Source organism: Taeniopygia guttata, chromosome 8 (assembly GCF_048771995.1).
Source record: "Taeniopygia guttata chromosome 8, bTaeGut7.mat, whole genome shotgun sequence".
NCBI lineage: Eukaryota > Metazoa > Chordata > Aves > Passeriformes > Estrildidae > Taeniopygia > Taeniopygia guttata.
This window is the reverse complement of record NC_133033.1, coordinates 31,360,827-31,382,184: the sequence shown is the minus strand read 5'-3', so window position 1 is coordinate 31,382,184 and position 21,358 is coordinate 31,360,827. Positions and strand designations below refer to the sequence as shown.

General features: G+C 42.5%; 1 protein-coding gene across 5 annotated transcripts in view; it reads left to right on the top strand.

Moving 5' to 3' along the window:
• Window positions 1–21,358, top strand: part of RASAL2 (RAS protein activator like 2) — a 161,972-nt gene that overhangs the window by 27,838 nt on the left and 112,776 nt on the right. Inside the window, exon 2 of one of the 5 annotated variants that reach the window (XM_072932967.1) lies at window positions 480–571. The exons of 3 other annotated variants lie outside the window; for them this stretch is intronic. Coding sequence is in view for 1 of the 2 variants with exons in the window: in XM_030279573.4 (XP_030135433.4) it covers window positions 9,719–9,767 (49 nt within the window). In the remaining variant the exon portion in view is untranslated. Of the gene's footprint in view, window positions 1–479; window positions 572–9,516; window positions 9,768–21,358 lie in introns of those variants that run through there. One more of the 5 variants, XM_030279573.4, reaches the window with a different exon arrangement.

Below are 21,358 nucleotides of genomic sequence, written 5' to 3'. Positions count from 1 at the left end.
CATTCCAAGGGGAAAATCTGTCCCCTCACTCAAATTCCATGTTTGTTCTTTTATTTGGGAGAGTAAATCCCACAGGATTTGTGGGCATCACTCACTCTACCCCTGGTCCCATAAAGCAGTCCTTTTACATAAAACTATTTTGCAGAGATAATTCTAGACAGTTATTGACATGCCAGTGATGAGTTAGCATGTGAAACCATACTCTGGGGGTCCAGAGTGCCTTTTGCCTTGCACAAAAATGGTATCCCAGAGCTATTCTGTGCTGGTGGGGAGGGCTTCTCTCTTGGGAGCTGCGTTTTTGTCTGCTTATTGCTTGCACTGGTTGCAGTCCAGCAGCCTGTCAAATGTCTGACTTACCCCCTCTTAGAAAAACTTGAGCAGCTTTGGTTTTGCAGCCGACTGGTGACTCACAAGAAAGCAAGGAGTGGTTGGGTCAACTCTGCTCCAATAAACAAGGCAACTGTTGCTTGTGCTTACAGGTATTCCTGATTTCTGCAGTAAAATTGGCATCTCATAAATGCTGCTTTCCTCCTCTCCAGACAAACATCTGAAAACAAGGAAAGACATGAAGGTCGGTGGATTTTTTTCCTGCTTGGTAGCCTCTAATTATAGTTCAAACAAAGCCCAGGATTGCCAGCACATAGGAGGGAAAATTCATAAAGTATCATTTAGCAACACACCTGGCATCTGGTGTGGAGATGTGATTTGATTTTTGGACTACCATATATTGTAGTTTTTTTTTTTTTTTCCTTCTTATTGACTCTAAAATACAAGGGCCATGAGGAAGAGTTGTGCAAAACAGTTGAAAACAACTGCCTTTCTGTTCTGCTAAAGGAAAAACAGTTGCTTCACTAGACTGCCTATTCAGACTTTGACACAGCCAACGTGGAAATCCATGAGTTATCAAAAGGGGCAGTTTTGATTCCCACGATGACATGGGACTGAAATGCTCATTTGAGGTTTTGTGAGGGAAAACACATTCTTTTGCACGTGGATTGCAGTAGGCTTTCAGGGTTATTTCAGAGAGCAAATTGCAAGATTCTGCTGTGGTTCTGAACTCTTGTTTTCCTTACTGATGTGCCCAAGTTTAGGGATTAAGTGTAGGTTTCTGGCAGCTGTCTGCCAACAGCAAAAGTAGGACCTTGTATGCAGTTACAGCCATTAAGCATGTCTGGTCTGTGGTGGGGAAAAGGGAGATTCCGGGAGGAAAAAAGAAGAGACCAGCAAATTTCTTCTGCTGTTACCAAGCAGGACCTCAGCAGTCTGGCCTCTAAGATTATAAATTCCTGCTGGGAGGATCACTCCAGATGGAGGGTGGCTCTGCATTGTCCTCTCCCACAAGTCCACAGACAGAACAGTTGGTTCTGTTTATTTTGTGCTGGATTGGTTTCATAGTATTCCTAAAGCAGTATGACCTCTCACTGCTAGCACTGTCCCAGAGAAAGCTGGTGGGTTATTTGTTTTGTTTTTTAAAGTGGTCATTTTGGTTGGCTGACCTTCTTGGTAAAGAATACCTTTAGTTAAAGATTAATATCTGCATCCTTCTCTTATCATGTTGGCACATGCAACAAATGTATCTCAGACTTCAAGAATTATCAATAGAGTCACAATGAATAAATTTTATAGCCCCAGGGGGTGACTGAGATTGAGGGAAATGGGTACCTTTGAGTCTCTTGTACCTTGCAGAGTAGCCAAAGCTGTAATTACTGTCAGTTAACTGTATGTTCTGTTACTTACAAAGATAAGATAGTTCACTAACAGAGTAATAGCAGTATTTTGTTATTTTAACTTGGCAGAATCCTACAATAAACCAGAAAATTTATTAGCATACCAGTGAATTATGTACTCTTTCTGTGGTGCACCAGCAAGTAAGCTGTGTGAGGAGACACTTGTTTTTTCTTTTTAGCATCATTTGGCTAGAAATCCTCCTTTAAAACAAGAGGTGCAGGGGAGGCTGAGATCTGATGTGCTTTTCTTTGCACTGCTGCTGACAAGAAAATCATTTATGTCACCTCCCAGCAGAGCTGGTGGCAAACACTGGGAGCAGTGCTGTGGTAACAGTGATCAGAAGTGAGATGGATGTTGTGCAGGTGCAAACAGCATTTCCTCCTTGTGCTGAACACAGGGTTAGAGAAATGCACTTGTCTCTGATATGCAGCCCAGATTTTTTTTTCTAGAGAAATGCCATGAGCATTCCCAGCTTTGCTCACACTGGGTGAAGGACTGCAAAGTCCTGTGTGAGGACCCACATAAGTATGTAAAGACCAACTTAAGTGCATTTTTTTTTCTGGTTTTACCCCATTGAATCTGTTGTAGATACCTCATCTTAGTATAACTTCCCATCCTCAGTCTCCCTGATTTCCCCTTTTCTCCTTCCCTTTCATCTTTAAAACGTGTGGTTTGATTAGGAAGCTGTAATCTTTTTATAGTTCACTTCATTTAAAAGCACATTAACCTGCAGAATGAGCTGTCCCTTGTTCAGTTTCCAATGAATTTGCTGTTTGTCTGGATGCTGAGTTATTCACTCACCAGTTAAGGGAGGCAATTAGGCTGCTGAGAGCTCCTTGTGGCTGAGATCTGCCAGGCTGGCACTCGCTGCTGTGGCTCAGCCACAAAGGCTTTACCCCTTACTGGCAATGGCATCATTTGTGCAGTTCTTTTTCATCTTTTGGTTCAGATTTCTCATCTTCTGAATTTAGCTTCTTGTATTTTTTTTTCTTTCTTCTTTTTGTCTTTTTCCTTTTTTTTTTCTTTTGGTCTGGCTCAAATTGCAGCTCAAAAGTAGTCTTTAGTATGTCTTCCCTTGCACGTTTATGTAGAAAATTTGCCTGTGTCCCGAGGGAGGGAGAGCAGTGGGAGAAGAGAGCAATCTACAAATTCTTCCTTATCAAAACCCTTTGACAGAAATGGAAACTTCACTTTTCTATTTTGGAGTGTGCTTTAAAATACCATATGAACTCCAACAAACTTAATTTCTTCCTTAAGAATGTTGTGCAAGAAGTGAGAAATACTTGTCACTGCGTATAGCTCGTATTTTGGGAGAATTTTTTGCCTTATCCTTGCAGGTTTTGTGAGGTAGATCAGACAATTGCAGGCAGTCATGGACTGCCTGTCTTGTTCTGCCACCACCTGTAGCTGCTGACAGGACATGGGAAAATGGCTTCATGCTGAAGGAGGGTAGATTTAAATTGTGTATTGGGATGAAATTCTCCTCTGTGAGGGCAGTGAGGCGCTGGCACAGGATGCCCAGAGAAGCTGTGGCTGCTGGAAGTGTCCAAGGCCAGGTTGGATGGGGCTTGGAGTCATCTGATCTAGTGCAAGGTGTCCCTGCCCATGGCAGGAGGGTGGAATGAGATGGGCTTTAAGGTCCCTTCCCACCTAAGGACATGAAACTTGCATATCCCTCTGTGCAAGGACCTGACTTTATCACCCTGTCCTCCTCTCTCCTTCTCTTGCTTTTCACTATGAATTCTGCAGACATGGGTAAGAGAAGCTGCAGGGGGAAGGGGACTTCTTCCAGAGGATGTGCATTGCTGGGGAAGAAGGGGGCACCTAACTCAGGGGAGGAGACTGAGGTTTGAAAAAGTTGAGATAAAACAGCTCTTGGAAACCTTGGTGAAGGCTGTACCATGTGCTCAGACCTCCACAGCCAAGGTGGATGTTATTGTTGAGGGGAGGGTGAACCTCAGCCCTGCACTGAGAACTTGCAGAGCAGCTCCTGGGAATTTTGGATTTTTGCAGAGACTTGGATATAGTAATGAGCTGCATTTTAGAGAATTCATGCTTCAAAAAAGGGTGTCTCCATGTTTGTGACTTCTTTACAGTGGTTTTTTTGTCTTATCAAGAGTTAGAGACATTTGGTTTTGATGTCTGGATTCAAGAAGGCAATATGTCATTTTATTAGCACATATCTAGAAGGGTATGTGGTTCTCCCCACACCCCCTATCCTTGCTCTCCATGGCCTGTAAAACCTGATTATTCTATCAGTCACAGCAGTGCTAGTGCTGCCTGCAGTTTCTGGTAATTTTCACTCTGTTTTAAATTTTGCTAAAGCGAAACAGAGACATGGAATTGCAATTGGTATTTAAATATAGTAAATAAATATGCTTCTGCTCCCAGATAAAGACTGTCTCTGGAGACAAATTTATAGTGGTCTCCCATGTAGGCTCAGTGTTCTTTTCCTTGCCTATCTTAATTCCTAATCAATGTACAGAGAGAGACATGGTATTGGAGAAGCTTAAAACATGGATTTTTTCAATTAGATAGCTTTTTCCAGATTGGATGCAATATGTGGGGATGGGAGGTAGGGAGGTGGTGAGTATCTGTAGAGGTAGACTTTAAATAAATAACTTATTAATTTTTTAAGCAATACTTTGATCTGTGGTATGTTTTGGGGTTTTTTTGTTTGGTTGGTTTTTTTCCAAAAGAGAGTCTCTGAATGCAGACTGTGCAAATACTTTGAGAATGATCGAAGCTATTAATGCATCATTGATTTCCTCCATTGACTTGTCCATTAGGTATTTAATCTCTTCTCTTTAACAAGTGTGTATTTTTCTGTTTCAAAAGCAGCCTCCCACTGTCCCTTGCATAGTGGGAAACATCTCCTGCTGGCTCTCTGTCACCGTGCCAGCCTTAAGACTTGGCTTGAACACTTTGGACTTATCCTGCCTTTCTGCTGGAGCTGCAGGAACTGGGAGCAGATGCACTCGTGGCGTGGCCACCCAAGGCAGTTTAATCTGTCCTGCCTGAGCAGTTCATGCTATGGTTCTGTGGTCTTGTTGGCAGGAGCAATCTGAAACAAATCTCAGCAGTGCCCTGGATATTCCCCTCTCCTGTGTGCTTTCTTCCGTCCCTCATTTTTCTTAGGCCAATTGTAAGAATGTTTTGTTAGATGGTCACTGGTGATGAGGGGTTTTAATAGTAGCAGCTGCTGTAAAAAATAGCTGAACTGCATCTGTTTGACAGAGTTCTGTGAAACTGTGTTTCTAAGAATACATCGCTCTTAACCCCAAAAAACCCATAAAAATGAGGAATGATCAGCTGTTCTAGGGTCTGCACAGGGACTGTATTTTTGCTGTTCTGAAACAACTTGTTGAGCTGCATGCCTGAGAAATAAAGTGATTTGACTCACTGCTTATATTTAGTATCATTACCTACTGCATTAGGTTCCGTTTTCTTCCGAGCATTAATGTTTTTGCTCAGGAAGGTTAACAGGGAAAACGCCCAGCAGAAGGCATTTTTGTGCTTATCACAGGGCAAATGCATGGAAAACATCAGATCACTGTGCTGGCTGTCAACTTGTTGGTTGGTTTGTTGTGGGGTTTTTTTTTGTTTTTTTCTTCTTTTTTGTAGAGTCTGTAGAAGGAGCAGTATCTAAGGGTGGGGAGAGGATGTCCTTCCTTTCTGGTAAAGCCTGAAAAATTAGAGGAGCTGGTGCATCCTTAGTACAAATGTGATCTGAAATCGCAGCAGCCTCTTTGTCATGGTCCAGAATCATGTATCATGAATATATGAGATCCCAACTTTAAAATATACCCTGTGACTCTACCTACCCAAGGTGATAATTTTTATGGTTTTGAGTATGTTTGTAACTGAAACAAAAATTCGACTTGCTGTTTTTATGGTAATATTAAAAAATATGTTTGGTCTTATATTTCTGTTTGGAACCAGCTTTTACTAAAACTTTCTGTAACCAAAAGGGAAGCAAATGGGAAATGCACAGGTTTAAAGTGCTGCTGGTGAAGCTGTAGCCTAAAGTTTAAATCTTTGAAGACTGTTGGAAAACCTTGGCTGCCAAGAAAGCCTGGACTCAGCTCAGGAAATTGCATGATTCCTGGTGCTTCTGGATCCAGGTGAGGAGCTGTAATTGCCTTTTCAGCAGTGAAGTGCAGAATGTTCTGTTCAGTTGGTGTGTAACAGGTGAATGCCCCAAGCAGTGGGGAAGTGGTGTTGAAAGTGGAAGTGGGTGGAAGAGCTTGAGCACAGCTTTGCTGGTCTGAAGGCTGTGTGCTGCTCTCCATTCTTATTGCTATCTCTTATGTTATGTTGGTCTATCCTAGGAAAGCTCTTCAAGGAGTTAACTGACCAAACTCATCTTTCTGTGTGACCGTATATGGATCACAAATTCAAGACCATTTTTCTTCCCCTTGTGGGGCTGTGAGAAGCTGCAGAGCTGCTATCACATTTCCCTTTCTGAAGCATGAAGGGCTGTGATTCCTCAGAGTGTTTTCTCTCCTTTGCTCCCAAGCAGTCTCATCCCAGGGCTTTTTTTTTTTTAAATACGTGGAACCCCTCCATAACCAGGCTGAGGAGCTTCTGCTGCCTGAAGTAGTTGATCTGTACATTGGTGCAAATCTGAAGTGTCCTGCAGCATCTCCTGAGAGTCTCTGTGGTAATCATATCACCCTGCCAAGGAACCCTGTTAATATTTATGTGGCAATTGTTTTGGTTCTTGGCAGAGATAAGGGCATTAATGTGAAGCCTACTTTGGCTAATTAAAGAAATTATTTATGTTTTGTACTGTAGCAGTGATTTCATTACACTTGAAGAATTAAATTCTGAATGTCTTTTGGTAGATATGTACATAAAAATATGTATTGAGTCAGTTAGCTGGCTTCTTGGACTACACCAACCTCTCCCTCATAAAAAGGATGAAGACCTGTTGGTGCAAGTCCAGAGAAGGGCCATGGAAATTATCTGGAGAAGAAAAGGCTGGAGCACCTCTCCTGTGAAGAAAGGCTGACCGAGTTGGAGTTGTGCAGCCTGGAGTAGAAAAGGTTCCAGGATGATCTTACAGCACCTTCTGATACCTAAAGGGGCTTCAAAGGAGCTGCTAGGGAATTTTTACAAAGGCATGCAGTGACAGGACAGGGGGAATTGCTGACAGAGGGCAGGGTTAGATGGGATATTGGGAAGAAATTTTCCCTGTGAGGGTGATGAGGCCCTGGCACAGGGTGCCCAGAAAAGCTGTGGCTGCCCCTGAATCCCTGGAAGTGTTCAATGGCAGATGGGAGCAACCTGACCTAGTGGAAGGTGTCCCTGCCCCTGGCAGAGGGTTGGAATAAGATGATCTTTAAGGTCCCTTCCAACCCAAACCTGGTCAAGTGAAGGGGAACAAAGGTGGAGGGATGTTTGCTCAGTCCAACTCTTACAAGTTTTTCCTGCTGAAATGGAAATGAAGGTTTGAAACTGTGTGCAGTTCTTCCATAATGAAGTGTTGCTTTTCAGGCTCGGATGGTGGAATGAGGAGGAGCACTTCAGCAAAAGGCCACTGGGCTTTCTCACTGCTTTCACACTGCTTGTCCTGTGCTCCCTTGTCTTTCTGCAGCTGTGCTTCTCTGTGGGGGGTTGTTGTGAAACTTCTCCACTGTACCTGGAAAGATTCACGTGAATTCTCTGGTTTTGAGAGCAGCACTGTTTCTTTTTTTACTCCAATTCCTTGATCTTGCAGTTAACCTTAAGGGATACCAGCAATTTAATTGTACTGTACTTTTATAAGAATTCAATTTCTTGAATGACAAGGTGAAAAGAGGAGGGGAGAAGAATCTGCTGTTGCCTCATTTAGAGAGTAAGAAAAAATGGGGGTCTTTAGTAGCCAGCTTTGCAAGATGGTAATAAAAAAGGGTTTTTGAATAGTTGCAGATCTCTCAATGTTTTAGTTTAGATGTTAAAAAGGCCTTTTATGGGATAAGTGGTCTTTGAGAGAAAGACAAATAAAAAGCACATCTGAAAACACATAGGATGGCAGCTCTTTCAGACAGGCACTTCTCATCATCTTGAGGTTGAGGATTGCCCAGCTCCTGTCTGAATCCTCACTCAGCCTTTTATACCGGCCACGGTGTGGCTTTGCTCCAGAAACCACACAGAGGTCAGGCACTTTTTCATTGGCGTTATCAGTGAAGACACTGCCTGCTGAAGGCTCCAGACCAATAGCTGCTCTAACGGTGGTGTGCTTTCAGAGACAGGAAGAGTCTCTAGTGCTGCAAAACCTTTACCACCCTGGGTTGACTGGTGGAAGTCCACCTTTGGATTGGCATTTTCCCAGCACTGGATTACTGTGAGCAGAAGGGCTGCTGTGTCTGTGTCCCAGCCAAGGTGAGAATGGTCGCTGTTTGGCTGACCCCAGGGATAGACCAAGATTCTGCTGTCCATCCTTCGTCCTCTCTTCTTCCAAGGATGCTTGGATGTGGAAGGCTTCCCTGATGGCAGCGGACATGCAGGTTTGCAGAGCTGCAGCTGGACAGAGCAAATGGGCAGTCTGTGTGTGTCTCTCTCCCTTCACACGCCAGGTAGGTCACTGTCCAGAGCCACCCAGCTTGTAAGGTCTGCAGCAGGGTGCTTGTGAGCACAGTGCTGGGCATGAGTGGCTGCTGCTGTCTCTCCCATGGGCGCTGCTTGCCCTTGCTCATTGTGCCTGCCAAGTGCACAGACCTGCTGGGGAGCCAGTGGGATTGTCAAAGAAATCATCCTCTTCCTTCGGAGCATCTTGGGCAGTAGAACTTGATCTGTCTGCTCTCTTCTCTGTCAGCAGATCTTTTTTTGCCAGCAGTGGAGCAAATGTTTGAGCCCTCTGGATCTGTGCAAAAGGATTGGGTGCATGCTGGTGGTGTGCTCTGTTTGCTCAGAGGTGGAGGTGCTGTGAGGGAAATGGCACAAAATGGTGAGGAAGAGCCACTGGAAGCTGAAGGAGCCTGAGGCTTTGTGTGTGAAGTGGGGATCTCCCAGAACACAAGCAGGCTGTGGTTGAAATGCTGTTGGGGAGGATGTTTCCTTCTTCCCAGGGAGGTGGTAGAATCACCATCTCTGGATGTTTAAAAAGAGACTGGACATGGCTCTTGGTGCTATAGTCTAGTTGAGGTGTTAGGGCATAGGTTGGACTTGATGATCTTAGAGGCCTCTTCCAACCTCGTTATTCTGTGATTCTGTTTGACTCTTGCCAAATCCCTGCACACGCACTCATTTCTGCCAGGCTGACCTTGTTCCTGGAGAGCTGGGGTGGGGGCTGCCTTGTGGGGCAGGCTGGTGGCCAAAGCCATATGCTCTGACCCATACAGAAGCTCAGCATCCTCCTCTGCTCCTCCATTGCTCCTGCACTGCAGGGTGCAGCAGCTGTACCTGGTGGTACCTCTTCTGGGAGCTTGTTTCTACATCTGCCTCCCCCTTCTTTGCCTTCTATCCCTGGAGTGAGTGGAGCTCTTTTCATGAACACTTTTTGACCAGGCACTTGGAATGCTTATGGGACGCTTCGTCCTGAAAATCCAGGAGACCTCTCCAGAGGAGGAAGCAGCGTCTCCTGTTTGTCTTGAGTTACCCTGTCACAACAATGGCTTCAGAATCTGCCTAATTTAAAAGCTAGTTTTAATCTGATGGGAAGATGTTTGTGTATTTAAAATAGTTATTCCTTGCTGGAGCCACTCCCTTCTTTTGTCCTTCACTGCTGGACTTTTCGGCTTCGCTCAGCTAATGCGCAGCGCTTGTTTACGGCCGAGATACTGGAGCATGAAGAAGGAAGTCAGTCAGTTCAGCACTGATTCAGTTCCAGGCTTCCTGTGCGTGTGCGTGCACGCGGGTGTGCTCAGCCCTGCTCCTCCGCTCGCTGGGCAGCCTCTGCAGGAAAAGCCACAGCGCTGGCAGACACAAGATGCAGGTGTCTGATTTTTACCTCTTCCACCTGGTTTGGGCCTGAGCAGGTTTAGGCAACACGGGGAAAAATTCCAGTATGGCAAGCCTGATGAGGAAGATGCTGATGCAGGCAAAGACATGGAGCGGTGAGTACGGCAAACATCTTGTCTGATGGGAAAGATAACTGCTCAGGAGGGCTTGGGTGCCTGGGAGGAGAAATGGGGCAGAGAGCTGTTGGGTATTGCTGTTGTTTTCATCTTTCATCTCCAGTGTGAGATTGCACACCAGTGTGCACTTGCACCTGAAAATGCCAAAGCCTTTGTGGAGAAGATGGTTATCCAGGTGAATGTGTTTAAAATCTGTTTCTTAGCCTGCCCTGGGATTTCTGCCTTAGCTTGGCTCTCTAACAGCACCAGTCTAATTTGGAAGTTTTGGAGTGAGTAGGAAGTTTGGATGAGACAGGCATCTCAGGAGCATTTAAACTGTTGTGTCAGTTGTGACTGCACCAAAAGATGAGGCTGAGAAGAAAACAACACTGAGCTATAAAAGAAACCATTTTATTGCTTTGTCCCTTTTCTTTTGATTTGGTGGCAAGTATCTCTCTGGATTTCAGTAAGGGGCTCTCGTGTTGCGTGGTTACAGAAATTGTCATCAGCAGTGTTGGATATTTTGGATTTTAAAATATTCCAGTAGCAGCACCAGCCTGTGCCAGCTTTTTCATTTAAATTTATGGTGTTTATCCAGCTCTTAATTGTGCAAATTAGTGTAATTATGGCGTGTGATTATATGCATACCCAATGACTGTTTTTAAGAGACTGCCTCAAATGTCAAGAATTGATTTTGTTAGCCTTGTGACTTTCTGGTGCAAGCACCTTTCTTCATGCTGCTGTTCTGTGAAGCAGATATTCCAAAGTGCCTCAGCAGGAAACAATTTCTGCAGTGCCATATCTGAGGGAATGACTCTTTAGTAGGGCAGAAGGCTCTTCAATGATTCTGACTAATTAGGACTGATTAGGTGAGTTATCAAAGACTGAAACAGCTCTCCTGAAGCAGGACAACTTCTTTGCTCCAGGCTGGGGCAAGGATAGGAGGACACAATCTGAGCCACATGTGAAGTTTATCCAAGTGCCAATTTTATCAGTGTGTGAATTTTAATGAAACGTTGTGCTTTGAAATTAGGACTTTTGTGTGGTTGGCTGCTGGCAATCTCTCCCAGGGCTGTAGCTGAGAGTGTGGAGTGGGCAGTGTAGGCACAAGCACTTCTTTTGTGCAGAAGTTACAGACTGGATGTGCCAAGTATTGTGTTCCCTTTTGCTGGGAAGGAGATCTTGTTGGCAGATGCAATTCCCTTCTAGCCCAAACTTTTACTGGTCTCTCCCTACTTACTCAGGACTTCTCAGAATCCATGACTTTCTGCCTTGAAATATGACTTGAAACAGGGTAATCTCCTTGATTGCATTATGACAAATGCAGGAAACTGTAGAGGAGATCTCCTTGATCTCTCTATAAATAGCTTGGGACTTTGGGTAAATTAACCAGTCTTTACAAAAAGAAGCTGAGGGAAAATAAATGTCATAGAACCATGGAATGGTTTGATTGGAAGGGACCTTAAAGATCATCTCAGTCCAACCTCCCTGCCATGGACAGGGACAGCTTCCACTAAACCAGGTTACTCCAAGTGCCCTCCAACCTGACCGTGGACCCTTCTGGGGATGGGGCAGCCACAGCTTCTGGGAAACCTGTGCCAGGGCCTCACCACTCTCACAGGGCAGAATTTCTGCCCAATATCTGATCTGACCCTGTCCTCTGTCAGTGTGAAGCCATTCCCCTTGTCCTGTCACTACATGCCCTTGTCAAAAGTCCCTCTCCAGGTGGGACTCCCTCTTCTAGGCCCCTTTTATTTGCTTCAGGAATAAGGAGAATGGAATTAGATTGACTTCAAGTGAAATTTCAAGTAGAATGAGAATTAGCATAGAGGGTTTTTTTATAGGCAAGTCTAGCAACTCTTGACTAGAGCACACATTTACTTTTAAAGTGTACTTTGTGTACATACGTTGTGTACCTTTCTTCAGAGAAGTTTTAGTCCATCAATGTTTGAAAGCACAATTCTTTGTTGAGGGAAACGCAGCCAATAGGGCAACATGTAAATAGCCTTGGCTTTGATAACTTTCAGCATGATTTCAGAATCCCTGGAGAGCTGTGTTGTTTTGGTTTTTTTTCTCCTTAAATCTCAATGTTTACAATGTGGGGAGGTGTGTTAAATGTTGTTTTTTTTTCAAATGCCTGCAGGATGTTAGGAAGCTGAGGATGCTGGGAGAATGAGGTGAAGGGAATGTGATCTGGAGCAAGTGTACCCATTGAAAAAGCACTTGGATAGGGTGTGTAAATACAGGCACTGATTCTGCCCCAGGAAAGGCTGGTGTTGAAGCCAGTCTGGTTTCTGCATGTGCTTGGGACCTCAGTTCTGGTTTATAATGCCAGCCTGCTGCCCAGGTCTCCATACCAGCCCATGGATAAAAGGACCACTGCGATTAGCAGTCAGATGGAAGAATAAATGGCACAGGAAGGAACTATTATAAAGAAGCACAAATGACACTTAACAGTATTTATTTCCCAGTGTTTATGGTGTGGGGAGCAGCAAAAATACAGATCTACACCTTATTCTGTGTTGCCACATTTAATTTTGGTAGAAAAAATCTGCTGCAAAAGATGCTGATTTTTGTCTTTACTAAGTAGACTCTTTGACTGTTCTTCTTTATTTAGCATTTCTCATGTTATTAAAAATAATATTTTCTTTCATCCTTAGTTGTTAGGAAGAGATTTACTTGAAGGAGATCTGAAAGTGATCATGGGCTTGTGTGGTCCAAATTTATGCATTTGATTAGCCACTAGCAACTTACAGCAGCTCTCAGAGATTTCAGGATTAATGAAGTACATGAAATATCAGACTTTAAAAGGGACTTATAAGTGGTGACTTTTTTATAAGAACAGATGTGGTCAGATACTATTTCAACAGGATTTATATTCCACATACTTTGAGACAGTAGGTCTTTTAATACCCCTTTAGAATGCAGTATTTAATTATAATGAAATATTTTTAATGACTCCTATTAATGTATAAATATGTTTAAGGTTGGTTATGGCAGAGAACTTGTGAGCACTTCATGAAGGGGATGGTGTAGCTGAGCATCCTAAGGTTTTGATCTTTATTTAAAACAAAAAGGTTATAAAATGTCATGGTCAAAATCAGCAAATGGCATTTTGCCAGACTAACAAACGCTGCTGGATTTACCTCTCCTCTCTTGAGATCCCTACTACTTTTAAATACTCTTTAATTTGCCTGTCTGCTGGTCTACAGCTGCAGAGAAAATGCAAACTGTTGTTTGGATTTGGGGTAAACTGAAATAAGCTTGAGCTGTGCCCTAGCTGAAGAGACTTTTAAGTCAACTGAAATTGGTTGTTCTTGAACATTGTTTTTCTTATATAAAAATACAAACTTAATGAACATTAAAGAATAGCAAAGGAGCAAAAACTTATGGAGAAGGACTTACTAAGCAGCATCCTTTGTTTTCTAACTATGACAGCCCTTATTTCAGCTGCATCGCCACAGCTGATGCTGCCAAATCACCTGGAGGTTCTGCAGGATGACAGGGGCTGTTAAATGAAAGTTCAGGTTGTCACATTAAAGCTCTCAAATAGCAGAAAAGTAACAGCCTTAATGGTTGCACCATCTTTACATTTCTGTTGGCAGGTAAATAACGGCAGGAACAGGGATCTCGAGTAATTTTATTTAAGCATCAGGAATATCTTCTGTTTGAGAGTGCTGAGGATGATACCTCAGGGACCTTTACCTTTACATGGAGCAGTATGGCTTTTAGGGGTGGTGGCCCCTGAGCTGTCATATCAGGACCCATGGCTTCGGGAGTTTCAGTAGGGATTTAATCACCTGAGTGCAGTGACATTTATGCTGCCCTGTCAAGTGAACATGTTACAGAACATATTTGCTCACAAAAGCATGTCCTTTAATGACAGCCTTGCAGCACAGGTGTCAGAAATACTCTAAATCTGTTTTGCATTTAGCAGTGCTGCATTCTTCTGTCATGGAGCCATCAGAATCCTGTCTGCAGAAAGGCTTTTAAAAATCATTAAAAACAAACTACAACAAAAAAAAAAAAAAAAAACCAAGAAAGAAAAGAATCTGTTTAAAAATAACGTGGTATTACTTTGTGTATTCATTGTCCTTATGAACCTCCTAGCCAGGCACAGAATGTTGTGTGCTATTTCCTCTACAGACAGATAATTGCAGGAGGGAGAGGAAACTGAGCCATGTAAAGTAAAAAATCTTAGCAAGTTCCTATTTCTGTTTACTGGGAGCTTACTATAGATTTTTCTTATAATTTTTTAAATATTGAAAACATTTTAGCGTCTAAAAAAAAAGTTGGATTAGTAGTAAATCACTTTGGCAATAAATTGTATTGTCTCTGAAGGTACCTTATATTAAAAGTAACCTTTTTCCTGTTCTTGTATTTCTGTGTCTGCTACTTGTATTGTTCCAGTCACTTTCCTTGTGGAGGTAAATTTGCAGTCACTTTCTGACATGACAAAACACTAATTATCGCTGCTGGTGTAAACACTGGATGTATTTGGGTTCACTTGTCAGTGTATTCAGTTATTACTGTGATTAAATTTGTAATCCTGAGGGTTGTTATCAGGTACCAATAAGAGAATTAATTTTGAAAATGAGGTTTCCAGTTTCAGTTTTAGTAGGGCCTGAGAGGAGATAACAAGTTAGATGATAGCTTAGGTAGTAGGAAGAGTGAATTTAAACTGAGTTTTGTGAATACTGAAAGTAACTCTGGGGCTGAAAGTTATAATTAGGCTTGTCAGAAAAAATACAAACATTAATTTCCTGCTTGTGTCTGTAGATTTTAAAGTCTTAAAAGTTCCTGTATGAAATTTTTGCCATGGCCAGGTACTTTTTGGGCCAGTCACAGGCAGTGGCCTCTTCTTTGAGCTAAATTCAGCTTTTTCCCAAGTAAGTGCTTTAAATAACTATTCTTGCTAAATTGCAGCTTTCTACCTGTCAGATTTCAAGAGTTCCACATCAATCCTCAAATGTGTCTGGCGAGCTAATGGCCATTATTAGACCTGTCTGTGTCAGAAGCTGCTGCACTGGAATCTCTTTGCTGCTTCTTCGCTCCTCCTGGAATCTCTGGAGTTAAGCTCTTGAGATAATGAGCACATGTTTCTTCCTTCTCTTCCCTTGCCCTTCCTCTGTCTTGTTTTGCCTCTTATTTCTGGCTCTAAGTTTCTGAGCTTTAAATGCACATTTATTCATCCTTTAGTGAAACATTGTGTCGTGTGTCACTATTCTCTTCTGTATTGCTGCACAGGTTCTGCCTAATTTTCCCTGTAGTGTAGTTTGTGGTGATTGTCTTCAGTTATTTTACAGGGAACCCCTGCATTTAATTGTATTGCATTTAATAATAGGAAAAGAATGTGAGAGTGGTGATTTTCCTTCTCCCTGCCTTTTCCTGGCTTTGGTGGGATTACCCAGAACTTGCCACCTTCTGGTTCATTCAGAAATTCCCTTAATATCTATGTAGTACAAAATTTAGATGCCTTAATGATCAAAGAGCTGCAACTTCTATTTTAATAGTCTTTCATTGCCAGCTTTAAAAAGAGAAAATGTAAGTTAGTGTTGAAATAGAAATTTTTTGCAGTATTGAATCTGTTGAACTGTGATTCATTTGATAGTCCAGAGTTGTGGTTATAAGAAAGACTTTCAAAAATAGGCTGAAAGCAGAGGTGCAGGTGGATGAACTCTCCTGTTCAATTCAATGATCAATCCCTATAAATGGAAATTATGGGAATTGAATGGATATGAACTATTCAGCTGTGAAAAGCACAGTGACTACAGCAGAAAAGCTTGTGGGATTTAATCCATTTATTGGCTGTGTTTGATGGTTTGTTGCCTGGGAAGAGCAGAGGAGAGTAAGTGGGAAAAGTAACTGAAAGAACCCAGTAGGGTAGAAGAATGGAGGACAGAAATAAACTCAACTTTTTTCCCAGTGAATGTGACAAAGATTCTGAATAAGAAATTGATGTGCAATCATCTCTGCATAAATCATACACTATTTCTGGAAAACTTCTCGCAGACTTCAAATTCCACTGCAGACCCATTAGTTAACAAAGCCAGTTTGAGGTATTTTTGTCCTCCCACCTTTGCTTACAGGTTCCTTTGATGAACCACTTGAAACTGTGGAATTGTAAAACCACGAGCACCAAAGTGAAAGGTTTTAAACGGCTCAGAACAACAAAGTGCTCCTACAAGGTCTGCTCACAGCTAGAGCTCCTGCAGGGTACAGGAGCCCAGTGGGAGCAGTGAGTTTTGGATTTGCTGGCCTTTGCCTGTACTTCTGAGATCCACTAAATGTTGAGTTGTTGATTCTCTCCGGACTTCACAGACTTAGTTATATTCCTTCTGTCAAGATGACCATTGCAGCTTTGCAAAGTCCTTCCCTGCATACCTGAATTTCCACCTAAACCACTAAGAAATGCTAAATTGGGTGTACATTCTGCCATTTGAATGTGGTTTAGTGGCTTGGCAGGAATTGTGAATTTTTATTCACTTGATAACAAAAGCTGTCTAATTTAGGCAGAATAGAGGTTTGCAAAGTGGTTGGGATTTGGGGGGAAAGCATTGGGAGATCTTGTACCCTGACTTGTGAGTACACAGTGACTCATGGTGTTGGCTCTGGGAACAGAGCATTCTACTTCTCAGCTGCTTGGGGAACATCATCTGTGGATGATGAGGAACAAAATAAATAAGAAGATAAAGCGGAGCTCATGCCTTCTGTGCATCAGAAATATGGCCAGCACCTAATCTTTAGGGATCCAGAAAGGAAAGACTTGAAATGCAGACTCAAAAGAGAGCTTGTTAAGATAACTCTTTAGATCTAAAGACTAAATAAGGGTTATTTTATGTATCAACAACTAAATATTTTTAAAGTGTAAAGCAACTGTATATTTATGGTAGGACAGTAAATATCTGTAGTATTATGAGCTCTTTTCAAGCACTTTGGTATCAGTAATTTATTTTTCATTTATGAGAATTAAAATAATCCAAAAGTTAGATGGCAGATGTGCAGCTTCCCACAGTGACGTTGCTGCATCTGGTAGATGAATTTATCATAGGATCCCAGAAGGTTTGGGTTGGAAGGACCTTAAGGCTTATCTTGTTCCAAGCCCTGCCATGTGCAGGACACCTTCAAATATCCCAGGTTCCTCCAAGCCTTGTCCAGCCTGGCCTCTGAACACTTTCAGGGATGGAGCAGCCACAGCTTCTCTGGGCAATCTGTGCCAGGGCCTGCCCACCCTCACAGCGAAGGATTTCTTCCCAATATCTAATCTAAACCTACTCTCTTTGTGCATTGAAGTTCAGTGACATTTTATGTGATGCAAGCTGAGACCTGAGACTTTGTAGTTTAATAATTAAATATTCAAACTCTCTTTATTGGAACAGCTCTCTCAGTTGTCTCAGACTGTCTTACCCACTCTCTGTTCTGGCTGCTGTGTTCATCTGGTGTGAGAATTTCAGAAGTATATTTGACAGGGCAGGTAAATGTGTTCACAGATGCACTGAAAAATCCCCCAAACCAAACCACAGTTTGTTAAACTCTCAAGGTGATTTGTTAAGGCTTATCTTGGAGTGGCTTTTGGTATTTAATTGCAGCATATTAAGGAATATCCTTAAGGGGTTTATATTTTAAGAAGATAAACTCAGATTTGCCCTTTTTTTTTTCTTGTCTTCTACTACAGTTTATTCCAGAGTAATAATCAGTTTCCTTATGTCAGTTTTCTAAACAGTCAAGAAGGTAAAAGAAGGACTTGATATGCTTGACAGCTTTTCAGACAGGAAGAACTTGATTTTTGTTTTCGTTTCAGCTGTCCCTAAATGTGTGTTTGTACAGGGAGGTGAGAGTTGTCCCCTCTTGCTGGATGTCATGCCAGCTGCACGATGGTGAAACCACAGCAGCTTCTCATGGGTCTCTAGACTGTGTGTCAATCCTGAGCACCAGCACCTTTTAGCCTAGGGCTGATTGTGCCTGGCACTCTGGTTGAGGTGCAGGATAGCACAGCTGCTCCAAAGCTGGAGCCTAAGGCATGGTTGGAAAGGAAACTTTTATGTGTTCCATCACCTTTCCTACATTTCCATGCCTGGTGTGAGCAGGAGAAGCACTAACCTGAGTCCCTGTGTCCCCTCCTTTCCCCTACAACAGTGGGGAGAGGCTTGTTCTGGGCTTTGAGATATTTTCCTTTCCTCTTTCCTTCCTGTTTAACCTTCTCTACCCCCAAATTCTTCTGGCTGCTGATGGTCAGAGAAGACACTCTTTTGCAGGAAGCTGGGCCAGATAATCTTTGGTCCAGAGATGAGAAGTGTAGGAGGAGCTTTAGTGACTTAAGACCCGATCTGGGTTTGAGTTTTCATAGTCAAAAAAACCTGGATGCATTAGTATGGAATAGAAATAATTAGAATAACCCCAATTTGGCACAGGGTTGACTTACAGAGCTCCTTCTCTTGTTTGTAGCACTTCTGACGTTGGCATTGTCCTGCTCTGTCCTCACTTGCTGTGAAATGAGGAGGGAACAGGAAGCAAGGACCTTGTGTTCATTTAGAGAGGTGGTGTTGGGAATGCCAAATTCTGAGGATTTCCTGGCCTTTCTTGTTTTTCTGGAAAGAATAAAACAGAACTTTAATAAGACAAAAAAATAAAATCCTTGTCTGTCTGCCTCTTCCCTTGCCACTCCCTGCCACTTCTGCCTTGTGCACTGCCAGCCTGGGGTGGGATGTTTCCAGGCTCCTTTTTGAAGATATTTATAAATAAGTTGAGGTCCATATGTTTGTTTTTTCCCCAGTGATTTCTTTACTGTAAGTCATTGTATTTCTGTGTAATTGATCTATGTGTGGCAACTTGCATCTCGGGAGGGAAGTCACAAATGGGTTGGGCCTGTGCTGTGCAAATGTGGAGAAAGGAAATTAAAAAATAGGTTGGCAGTAACCGTAATAATGATAGCTGGGGACAGAAACTTGTTTTAAAAATACAAGTTAAAACTAACTTGCTTTGAAACAATGAAAATAAATGGGATACATAACTGTTACCAACTAAAATAGAGCAGGGAATAGATTTCTCTCCTCTAGCCTCAGCCTGCCCAGCAGAATTTGGCTTATAAATATCCATAAATCAAGAAGGGCAAAGACATTTTAAGATGGTAATATTTTTAGCAAGAAGGAAAAGCATTTCAGTGGTGTTCCTTCCCATACGTTGTGGTTATAAATACCATTGTCTTGGGATACTTCACAACAAATCAGGATTTCAGGTTTGGTGTCCTCGGTATGTAGATTTTTGTTTCCAAACACAAAAGGGGGGAATTCTCCTTGTTTTTTACATGCTTTGGGGAAGAGAGGGAATACTGATGTGTTCTGCAGGCAGGAATATCTGGTGGAAAGATATGAGCCACAGTAGGGCAGGGGGAGCAAATGCCTTGCCATGTCCCCTGTAAGGAGATTAGGTTTAGACTGCAACCTGGACTGAGCAAAAATTAGAAAGGATAATGCTGCATTAATTCACCCAGGTTTAGCTTCTGCAGTGCAGTGACAAAACAAAATTAGTAATAGTCTAAAAATACAGCCCTGAATAGAACTTTCTCCTCCTCCTTTTGCTCTGTGCTCCCTCCTCTGCTCGTTTCCTGCTTGGGCACCCGAAGTTGGAAACTTAAAAGTGAGTTTTGAATGGGATTTTTCTTCCTCCTCCCATCTGAAAAAAAAGAATTTTAAGAAATTTTTTTAAAGCCTGTTTCTGTAGCAGTGACTCAGTCCTGCAGTGCCTATCTGCCTTGTGTCAGGCATGGGGCTGTCTGGGGGAAGCAGAGTGTGCACATACCCAAACTGTGAGACAAACTTTGAAATTGCACCAAGTGCACTCGGAGCATCAAATGTGCCGGATCACGCTGTGATTCCAGTAACAGCCAGAGCTCTCCTGGCTCCCAGTGGGAACGTGCTCACGCTGCTCCAAAAGGGGAGAGAGGCCAAACTGCACATTCATTTGGATAATTAGGTAAACAGTAAATAGGAGAAGGTCTCTTCTGCTCAAACTCCATTGTTTTTTCCTGAAAGTCTATATTTAGATTTGGCAACCAGATTTATCACAGTGATTGGTGCATTGTTTAAACAAGGTCACCGATGTGTGTGCGTGTTTATCTCTGCTTAACTGGATTGCTTATTTGAAGCAGAAATACCTCCAAAAATATTACGCGGAGCTCTTGAAAACTTGTGTATTTGTGCTCCAAAGCACATGGTCTTTATTAGAAAATAGATGCAATTATTCACGTTTGGTTTTGCAGCTTAAAGTCCCGAGGGATTTGTACACAAAACTGTGGAGATTTGATTACATCCTGATTTTATGTCTCACTGGTATATGAGTGTTTCATATGTGTAAAAACCTTTTTATAAGGCAGAGATTATAACAAGTTCCTAAGTGAAGCCAGACGGTGCTGTCCTGTCTGTTGGAATTGGAGTACACATGCTCATTAATTTAGTCTAACTCTGGTGGTTGCTTGTGTCTTTATAAAACCCAGAGTGCCTTTGTGTTTTACATTTAGAGCAGATATTCTGGACTTGTTGGCAGGTTGGTTTGAGACTTCAAGGTACAATTTCAAAGTCAGACTTTATTGTTCACAGCAGTTCCATGCTGCTTGATGAGGATGGAGCATGGTTTACTAACAGTGCTAGTGTGGTTAAGGTAAAAATAGCAAATATCAGCTCATTTTCCCTTTTACCCATGAAGTGAGAAAACAAAAAACAAAAAAAAAAAAAAGGCATTTTAGAAATGTCAGCCGGAGAGGGTTTTGCTCTAAGCAAGAGTATGCAGTTCTAGGAGGTTTGTTTCCTTTGGTTTTTTTCATGGTTCTGTAAACCTTTTGGTTACAATTCCATTTTTTGCCATGAAAATAATTGAGAATGTATTTTTTCAAAAGAGATTGCTAAACAGTGGCTGCCTACTGAAAGTCCTGCTTGCACAGACTTACAAAGGGGACTGTGCTCAATTTGGGAAGGATTGACCTCAGAGAGAGGCAGTTCCAGTCATCTGGTGTTCACACCTAATGAAACAAAAACAGTCATTTTGGGTTTTGGAACTTGAAACAGAAGTGATCTCTGGTACCATAATAATGAATAAAAAGACACAAAAGAGATGGAGTGCTTGTGCATGGCTTGCTGAAGGATGGGGCTCCACGTTCAGCTGGCACCCACAGCAGTGCTGAGGGTGGCCTTGGTGGCCTGGGACCCTGCCTGGGATGTAAGGAATTGTACTTCATCCAAATCCTTTCCCATAGTGTCCACTTCTTTGTTTAGTCCTGTGGTGAGGAAGTGTGTGCATGTGTCACTAATTAGTTGCTTAAGCAGTCTGTGAAAGAGAAATTATCTTCTTTCTCTTCCTGTCCCTTCAAAGCTTGAAATTCTCCTGTATCTCTCCATTTTGGGGAGAGACTCTTTTTTTACATTGAAATTTGTACCTTGAAATTCCCAGGCCAGTGCTAGGACACACAGGTTCATCTCTCGGAGCTCACGTGCTGTGTCACTGGACATCTTTAATCATTCCTTAAACTGCAAGCACAGAAGTTCAGCCAAAGAGGGTGTGCTCTTTTCTCTCTCCGTGCTGCTTTGGTGCCTGCAGGT